The sequence below is a fragment of the Ruditapes philippinarum genome, unplaced genomic scaffold, assembly GCF_026571515.1.
Source record: "Ruditapes philippinarum isolate M1 unplaced genomic scaffold, ASM2657151v2 ctg8840_1_1_1_1, whole genome shotgun sequence".
NCBI classification, from domain to species: domain Eukaryota; kingdom Metazoa; phylum Mollusca; class Bivalvia; order Venerida; family Veneridae; genus Ruditapes; species Ruditapes philippinarum.
In genome coordinates, this window is record NW_026859517.1 from 16,856 (window position 1) to 27,159 (window position 10,304).

A 10,304-nucleotide genomic window follows, 5' to 3' on the forward strand; every position below is an offset into this window, starting at 1 on the left:
CTCCACCAGTAAGACTTAACCCTCACCTCTTAACCCTTATACTGTTCTCCCCGTTCACTAGCCTAAATACCCTCAAACTTGTTTTGTAGTATTTATTGTTTGATAGTTCGATGGTCTTGTCCGGGGCTTTGTCCCTTGAACGGTGCTCCTCTTGCTGATCTTTATATTAATATTTCATAAATAGAGGATTTTGAATGAGTGTTGGTTCAATACTGAATTTATTGAACGAGTATTATAAATTCAGTAATGATCCTAAACGAATATAATATTCTATTTATCACATACCAAAACTAAAGACAGTATAAAGTGCAAAGGATTCATTTTTCACTGACGCACATATAGTGTAACGCATTTAGTGCGTATTTACTTTGTGTTTGTTTAATGCAAATAACGTCACGTCCAAATAAATGCACGGTCGTGCAATAACATTTTACGGAGTCGCAAAATCAGCACGGGTATGTGAAAAATGTTCAATTTTACACAAAACTACATTAAACATTTCCTAATACATGTATAGCTTTTATCAAAATCAGCACGGGGTGATACATGTTAATTTTTACATAAATTACTTTAAACATTTCTTAATACATGTATAGCAAATATATCAAGAAAGTTTTACACCTGAATAGATCTGAGGGACGCAATTTGTGATAGCTGGAATACAAAATGAATTTCGAAGAGGCTTCAAACTACATCAAGGTGGTCTTATTGATAATGAATGGCGGAACGTTCATTTTAAGAAGATTAATACACAAGGTTGTGAATGAATCAAAGAGAACACTTGATAACTTTTTATCTCAAAGTGAAGAACAATTAAGAAAAAAACTGAATACAAAACAAACCGAATTAGTTTTTCCAGGACAGGGGCAAACAAGAGACATAAATGAATGGGATATCTCATTACTGATCTTGGTTTTACTAGAGGTATTTCAGGGTTATTTCAACGGTCAAGACATACTGTCGATAAAAGAGATAAGAGGTCAAAGAAATAAGATAATTGGACATAAATCAAATGCAGTGATGAATCAGAAGGAATTTAATTCACATTGGTACATGACTTTACGTGAACTCAAATGTTTGGCAGTTTTATTACCTGCCGAAGACCAAAAAGATCTAAACGACATAGAGACAAGTATATATCATACTCAACTTATACAAGATTTAATAGAGCAAAGTGATGAGATTAAGGAATTGGAATCGTCTGGCGTTAAAGAAAGGATTATGCAATTATGTGCCAAAGAAATATCAGAAAATGAGAGTAAGATTTTTTTTTTTCAAATTTACTTTTAAATAATACTTTAATAAAAAAAACCGTCTTTTGTGTGACAGACTTTGTAAACAAATGCAAATTAAGTTAATTTCAAACGAAAGATCTTGATGCCTACTAGCATGTCGCATCTGCACTCTCAAAGACACACATACGTTTATTCGCACACTCACATAGAGAATTAAAATCACCAAATATTTACTTCCTAGACTCATTTAGCCTTACGAGTATATGTTTATAGTTCTTATTTTCCAAAAGCTTTCTATTTACAGTGTCACATTATAATAAAGTAACAATTTATCCCTAAAGAACGTTCAAAACGGCAAAATAAAAAAAAATGTTGCTAGGACGGTTTGATTTAACGTTTAAATTGACAGTTCTGAAAAGTAAATTCCACGACCAATTACGCAAATCATTTTTGTTTCTGTTGCCTTTTGCATCTTTGTACTTTTAAGACAAATAGTTTTACATTCAGCACTACTCTCTTCAAAGGTTAAGCATCTATCATGTTCTTAGAGCATATGCATATTGTAACAAAACTCATCTTTGCTCTTTCCAAAGAACTTAATGTTTATTCTTTCCTGAGGCATAAGATGTCTTTTAACCCAATCATAGATTTACCCACCATTTAACGCATTTTTTATCCCCCATTTGTTGTTTCAAATGGTGAAAAAATGCATTATTTAGGCCCCAACACTTGTTTTGCTTAAGAAATGTTGTTTAAAAATGTGATTACTTCCGCGCCACCCCCTATCCAAAAAAGATACATCAAGGGGTTGCCAGAGGGGGATATGCCCCCTTCTGTTTTGGGGTTTGAAGGTGGCGGTAGCCCTCACGTAGCCATGAAAATTTTGGATTTGTGAAAGGCTAAAAATGAACCCAGGTCGATCATAATGTAACTTTTATCATCCAACGCTGAAAAGCCTTTGACTCAATTTTGATAGAAAAAAATCAACGCAAAATAGTGATTTTTGGCGATTTGTTAGATGTCTCCTCGGTGCCATGGTAACAGGTTATTTAAGACTGAGCGTACTGTTAGAAAGGCAATGGTACAGTCAAGATGTGTGCCAAGTTTGATTAGTATTGAAGCAGTTTTAATAGTTTTATAGCAATCTGAACTTATAACGGGTGACTGTTCAATGAAAATAGCCATTTTTCACAAATTACTCATGCGGTAATTGGTTAATAAAAGAAATAAAAAATTCTATAATACATCAATTGTTCTTCAAAATTATAAGTAAGCCCATGTTTTAACATTGAAAACGCGATTTGGGGTATTTTCAGATATTTTCATCATTTTCTGTTAACCCATTATCAGATATATACGCCTTTTTCATCCCTTTTATGTTGTCTCGAAAGGTGAAAATGACTTCTTTATCCCTAACACTTGTTTTTGTTTGAGAAGTGACAACTTTTTTCGCGCCGCCACCTATCCAAAGGCTACATCAAGGGTTGCCAGAAGGGGGATTTGCCCCCTTCTGTTCGGGGGGGGGGGGTTGAAGGGGGAGGCAGTAATTTGAACATGTAACGGGAGACTTTTCAATGAAAACAGCCATTTTCCACTAAATACATATGCTGTTATGGGTTAAAAGATAATCGATTATATTAACATGCATGAATAGCAGCAACACAAAGAAATACGATTCGATCAAACTAAAAATAGATAAGGCGTAAAACTAGTAGGCAATATGGTTTTAACTTTTTAATAATTTTATATATCTTTGAACTATTGGACAGGCCTGACAAACATTGATTCTTTATGAAAACAAGTAAAAAGGGATTCTTCCTTAAACAATTTATGTTGAGTTTAGTAATGTTACAGAGAGCGTCCGTTTCCGAATGGTTATAATCGTCGAGTTCTAACCATTTGCCCCTTGTATATTCGAATGCCGACTGGGACTTTGTATTCTTTGCATTCGATGGTTGTACTTAGGGCCCAGTTTCTGCCTGATATAATGCACGAAAGCACACTTTAGGTTTCCTGCACCAGTGAAACGGGAAAATCGCTTTATGAGCTATTCTGTGTTGGTGCGTCGTGAAACCTGACTGCCAACTATAAAGCAACTGTTTAAACTTGCATGAATGTGCTTTTTATTTAGTTTTATTATATAGTTTTTGCTATTTAATTCTTAACAAACCATAGTGATTTTTTAAGTAGTTATCAGCCATCAAATTCTTCTGGAAAAAGTAAACGAAATTTTTATTGTCAGTATAGTATGAGTTGAAAATTTTTCCCTGTAAGTTGTGAACATTCATGGCTAGATACTGCAAGCTGATACTGAACGTAAGATTTTGACAAACTGACGCATCATTTATTGCGAACATACTTCATACATTTATACACTACCTATTTTGCAGACTTAAAGGAGCTTCTTTATGGAAGATTGTTAGACATAATGAAGGATAACGAACAAAATAAAGAACATGAAATAGGTAAATTAATCTTACATTTCAAAGCATATCAGGAAATCATGTATAAGAATAACCTTTTAATCATTTAAGGAGGAAAACTTTATTTGGATGTGCTTTATAACAAAAGTCAGGTTAACATCACATTGAACAGAGGACAAAATGCAAAAGAGGGCGTGGCACTGAAATCATAAATAAAATGTAAGATAAAATTTGGAAAGATTTTAAATATAAGTGTCAAATGTTATCAAGGTTATATGTTTAAAAGAAAATCTCATTCATTTGGGTTTCCATTAAGGTTGTTATACTTATTATCTATTAAATGCTAATAAAACACATACAATTCATCAATTTAAATAATTAAAGTATTGTGAATAACATGACTTTTGCAGGCATCACTCTCAGATTATCAGTAAAGACAGGCAATCGACAAAGCAGGAAACATGCACAGCAATCCATCCTGGAAGCATCTAATCAAGTTATATCTAAGGACGGAAATACCGATGACGACATGGTATCGGCTACTAAAAGATTGTTTTCTGAAATAGAAAACCTGGATGTAAAAATTATCAAAGTAGATGAGGGATCAATTTTATTAAAAGTCCGTTGTTCGACAAGAAAGTCAATATATGACATGAAACATTATTTGACAGGGCCAATTGTAACAGACACGTTATTGTGCTTAGAAACAGCTGTGAATAAAACATGTTCTTGTAGAGCTAAAATCACACTTAATGTGGATCTGGATAGTCTTGAAAAGGCAATTTCAACTTTAGGTATCAATGATTTATTAAGATTATTTTTCTATTTTGGCGCAATTTAGCAAATCTTCCAGTAACATAAGCTTTAAGGTATTTTGTTTTCAAATAATGACAGTTATGACAGTTGTGTACGATTGAGATATTATTTTATATATACCCTGTCATTATTTGACCAACATTTTCGTTAAATGTTACATCTAATTAAGGTTTAAGATGTGTAACCGTAATACCGTTTTTTTAAAGTTGAGGAATCGAAATATAAATGGTGTGGTTATTTTTTCAGAGAAGGAGATGAATACCGATGTGGTTTATCTAACTTTAGGCAATGGAAGATCCAGTGTAAAGAAAGCTGTTCGGTATTTTGAGAGTTCTGAGTTTCTCAAAAACCTCAATGATTTATCAGAAGCCGTTACAAATAAAATCGGAGAAAAAGTAGAAATTTGTGCGGAAATCGTTAACGAGAAGTTAGAGGTACATGTATTTTCACTTTATTATTGACTTAACAATGAATAAATTTTCTGTTCAGATTATGCGTAAATTAGATAATATATGTACGATAAAACTAATAACAAAATCTTTGTACACATCTGGAGATGTTCTAAATTCAAAATTTCACCATTTTTGTGTTTAATTGTTGAATTCTGCTAAAACCGGTGCTAGGGGTCGTGGACGGTAATTTGCACTTTTCAGTTCCATCCATGACCAGGCTTAATCAAACCGAGCCTGCAACATTGTCAATTAAGTGATCAAAGCTCTGACTTTATTTCAACTGTTTCAATAAAATCATTATAAAACACTCATTCATATCTTTTATTTATTGAACAAGCAAATTGGTTACTTAAAAGTTGTTTTATAGCACCTTTGCTGATACTTATTATGAACACATATAGTAACTTATTGTCACAAAATACATTATATTTCAAAATAATGTGATTTTTTATTGCAGTCAGAAACAAGTAAAACTTGTCAGCTATTTGAAGAGAGCCCGCCCAGTTCACCAATGAAAAGAGGTCAATATAGTTCACCAAGAAGAGATAGCTCTACTAGAGACAGTAGAGGGGAAGCTGTAACTAGCAGTAGCAGAGGAAGGTCAAGGAGTAGAAGTGGTTCAGGTGAAAGGGCAAGAGGGATTGAAGGACCAGTTCAAAAAGCAGATGAAAGCACGGTTGATTTGCTTTCTGAAAGGGACAAAAGCATGGAAGTAAGCATTCAATTTCCACATTTCTAAAGTTTTCAGTATTTCTTCACCCAAGTTGTCAAAACCCTTTATGAGATGAAATACACTTAACAACTTGAGTAAATGTGTTATTGACAACCTGAATCTTGTAGTTTAGAATAATAAAAAAACAATAAATTATCCCTATTTTACCATCCAAAACGGCAATATTGAAAATGTTGCAGGCTCAGTTATATTGAGCAAGTTCATGGCCGCTTTTGGAAAGTGCAAGTTACCTTCCACGCCCTTAACTCCGGTGAGCAGATGTCAACATTTATCATGAAATAGTAAAATTTAAAATTTAGAAACATACTCAGATGTGTTCCTACGGTAGTCATCAAGGAAGCCTCAATGTGTCACGTAAGTCCCATTTCGTGTGAAAAAGCGGCGTATGGTATGACTGTTATTAAAATTGGCGGCAGAAAATGCATTTATATAGCTTTTCAAAAACCGAGTTCTATGGACTTATTAAATTCCCCTCGTAGTTACAAATAAAATACACGGTAACAAAATTCTAATTGGCCACTATATTATGTAATATGTTATTTGACGATTACGTTACACTTATGAACTTGATAATTTATGCAATGATTTATGTCACAGTCCTATCGATTTAAAGAAAGAAAGAAAACACGCATTTGTGCATAAAATTATCCAACGGAACTGCAAGGGCAACAATAATCTTTATGATCGCGTTCCTAGTTTACCTAATTGTACTTGTCATGTTTGGTATACTTGCGTTCTTTGTAGATTTCTTCACTTCATGCGAAAAAAGGTTAGAAATTAAAAACTTTTTCATAATGACATGATTTATCAGTTTTTACAATTGACTTGAACCAATTAAAGCGCAAAGTGTGTGCCGAGCCACTTCAACCAAATTGTAGGGACCAACGGTGTGTTAGTTATCAGATGCAAAGTATTAAAAACAAAATCAATTGTAATGAAATTACTTCTTTTTGCATTTGTTTTGTTCTAAGGGTGAATATGGTAACCAATTTTACATATGAACAATATTTTACACTAACAACTTTTTCAAAGATTGTTACAAACACATAATTGTAGGCGATAGACAAATTGACCAAAACACCGAAAAGTCAGTTCCCCCAAAAGACAATGGCGAAAAATCCAAGGTTGCAGGCCAATATGATTTCAAAATTGTTTTTCTTGTGAGTACCACTAATAAATATACTAAGATATATGAACTGAACGATCTATCTTGTAAACCATACTTGTTTAATCTGAAAACATCGTCTGAACTAAATGAAACATAATGTACTCAAAGGTTATTATTTCGCATTAGGAATTTTCAAGACAATAACCTTTACTTTATATCCATTTCAGCATATCCCTTATATTGAGATAAGACAATTTGTTCTTACCGGTGCATGTTCTTAAAATATGGGGGAGGGGGGGGGGGGGGGGGGGCAGGAGCAATTTCATGATAACACTTTCATATTTATCTAACACTTGTACAAATGTTTATCAAAAATGTATCACTTGATAGCGCCATATCATATTTAATTATACACAACTTTGTTTGTTGGTCAATCTTTAGGTGGCTTAGCCCTATCTTTGCGATCGCATCTAAAAGACGTTTAGAACAAGATGATATGTTTGACATAAGCGACGATGAACGTTCAAAGAATCTTGGAGACAAACTAGAAAGGTAGAAAAGATCGTCTGTCCAAGCAGTTGTCTCTTAGAATTTATCTTTATAGCTTTTGTGCTTATAATAGTTTCATCCTTTTAATTAATGACATTTTAATCATTTTTTAGATAAAATTGACAATTAACATGTCTATTTCTATATGTAACAAATAATTTCATGTTCTTTATCGAAAAAAACACACACCAATTAAGGTAAATTTTTAATATATGTTCCTTTACTCCTTCATTTTGCAGCATTTTTTGAATTTTAAATTTGTGGTATGTTTTCAAATACCCACTTCGAAAAAGTCTTCCAATTGTAATTAAAAATTTTTTAAGAAAAAAAAAAATTTGGCCACAAAACACCATACGTCTGTTTTTAAAAAAGGGGTTTTTTTTGTATTGACCCAATGTACAATGTCGTCATTGTTAAATTTCATTCAGACTTGAATTTCTGAATAAAATTTAAAACAAAACATTTAACGTGAAATATTCAATATATAATGCGAAAGAGTACAAAATACAATGTCTTTCTTTTATTTTTTGCTGCATTGCATTGTCAAGTTTCTTCGAATTGATATCATCCACGTCAGCAAATTGAATTCTTTGTTTACACTCTTTCTATCTTGCAAATCTGTAATAATTACATGTACAAGACTCTAACAGGGGGTAATATATTGAACGATTAAGTAATTCACAATCTACATTTCACGATAGCGGTGATTTTTTTCGCAACTCATTTTCAAGAACTTGTTATAATATCCACATAGTTTGCGCCGATGTTTATGTATATTTCACGGACTGGGACCTTGATACTTTCAGACCACATCGGAAACCAAAACAAGATGAGCATAAAATGCTTATTTACCACATTCTATCATGTACTAAGCGATTAATTATTATCATCTACCCTTTCAGAGCATGGTCCAAACAAGTAGAAAGTTGTAGAAAAACGAAAACAAAACCTAAGCTGTATTTGTCATTGATATCGGTATTTTGGAAACCGTTTGTCTCATATGGATTCCTGTTATTTTTTGAGGTATTTGACTGTACATGTATAAAACCGTGTACTGCATGTTGTCTGCATATATCAATCTTTAAAGTAATTGTGGGTGCACAGATCATTTTGCATATTTTTGGTTAGCTTTATCTAAGAAGTTAGTTTCATTTTTCTCTACATACAAGATATGTTACAAAAAGTATAATTTATGAGCCGCGCCATGACAAAACCAACATAATGGGTTTGCGACCAGCATGGATCCAGACCAGCATGCGCATCTGTACAGTCTGATATGGATCTATGCTGTTCGCTTACAAACTCTATAACAAGTAGAGAAACTGATAGCTCAGAACAAAATATTATTAATTCCTTTTAGAAATTATATACATTCATTAATATGTACATATAATTGAGCCGTGTCATGACAAAGCCAACATAATGGGTTTGCGACCAGCATGGATCCAGAACAGCATGCGCATCCGCAGTCTGATCAGGATCCATGCTGTTCTGGATCCATGCTGGTCGCAAACCCATTATGTTGGTTTTGTCATGACACGGCTCAATTATATGTACATATTAATGAATGTATATAATTTCTAAAAGGAATTAATAATATTTTGTTCTGAGCTACTGTCTTTAGGTGTTTGGTGTTTTTTGTTTTTAAAAGAAACATTTATTGAAATTAAAAATGTATTGCATAACAATAAATAGGAAATCATGAAGGTCAATATAGGAAAAACTCTTGTTTGCCATGACAAAGAAAATATGTTTTTTGAAATCGCATTAACAACATGTTTGAATGCATCAAAGAGAATGCGACTGTATGTTTTTTTTTGTAAATATTTTAAACTACGTGTCTTTGCTTTCAATCGTACTTTTTAACAGAAGTTGCTCAAGGTATGTTGTAACCGTTTAACGTACAAAAAAAGCTGTACTGTCATTTTTACATTCATTTACATTCTATAAATGTAATTAGTGATATACAAACTTGCAAAATACAGTTTCCTTAAATTGGACTCTTTTATAGGAAGCTGTTGTCATAATACAACCTCTCCTACTCAGCGGATTGATCAGATACTTCACGAAAAGTGCACCCTTTGTTTCGGAAACAGAAGGCTATTTGTATGCAGGAGGTATCGGATTGTGTGCTCTCATCTTGGCTTTCACACATCATATATATTACCTTGGAGTTCAGACGATCGGCGTCAAAATGAAAATAGCATGCTCGTCCCTTATTTACAGACAGGTATCTTTACAAGTATATTTACTTTAAAATGATACATATACCGTTTGAAATACAAAAATAAATAAATTGAATTAATTAAATAAAATAAAATGATAATAAATAAATAAATAAATAAATAAATAAATGAAATTGAAAAAATAAAGCTTTAACAATTAGACTTGCTTACGTAGTAAGTGGGTTGGCCCAGTCAGTTGATTGTCTTTTAATTTATCAAAGTCAGTGAAACTGTTGTAGCTAATAAGAAAAGCGGCTAAGAGTTTAGTTATTTGATTTAGTATGCTAACTGCGTATTCTGTTTCAGACATTACGTTTAAGCAGTGAAGGTCGCCGGGAGACTAAAACAGAAGACATAATTGACCCTTTTTTTCCCGTCAATGTTTCGGAAAATTTATTAGGGGATTCCCTTTTTAAGGAAAAAATTTTTGATCATCTGGGTTTATTTAAAAATTTTTAGGAAAACTTTTTTAAAAGAATCAAAAATTTTCTACAAAATTTTTAAAATTTTTGTTAAGACCTTTAACAGTAACAGGGAAAAAAAAGGGATCCCAAATTTAAGCTAAACTAAGTATTGGGTTAAAAGAATTTTTTGAAAAAGGGAATTTTTTTTATTTGTTTACAGCTGATGACAATGGGTGGGATTTTTTTTTTGGGTCGGCCCCCCTTTGGGGTTATTTTTCGGGGTTTTGCCCAAATTTTTTGGTTTTGGGAAAACGGGAAACAAACCCCCCTTTTAGGCCCGGGGTTCATAGTAAAGTTTT

The 10,304-nt window shown here is 32.8% G+C and overlaps 1 protein-coding gene across 1 annotated transcript in view; it reads left to right on the plus strand.

The window, feature by feature from the left end:
- Nucleotides 1-635: 635 nt before the first annotated feature.
- The window catches only part of LOC132756787 (ATP-binding cassette sub-family C member 4-like), a 57,229-nt gene continuing 47,560 nt past the window's right edge, over nt 636-10,304 (plus strand). Inside the window, exons 1-9 of the mRNA XM_060747922.1 lie at nt 636-1,258; nt 3,626-3,700; nt 4,069-4,452; nt 4,721-4,908; nt 5,384-5,638; nt 6,716-6,819; nt 7,209-7,319; nt 8,219-8,339; nt 9,328-9,546. Of these exons, the coding sequence (XP_060603905.1) occupies nt 667-1,258; nt 3,626-3,700; nt 4,069-4,452; nt 4,721-4,908; nt 5,384-5,638; nt 6,716-6,819; nt 7,209-7,319; nt 8,219-8,339; nt 9,328-9,546 (2,049 nt within the window). The 5' untranslated portion in view covers nt 636-666. The remainder of the gene's footprint in view (nt 1,259-3,625; nt 3,701-4,068; nt 4,453-4,720; nt 4,909-5,383; nt 5,639-6,715; nt 6,820-7,208; nt 7,320-8,218; nt 8,340-9,327; nt 9,547-10,304) is intronic.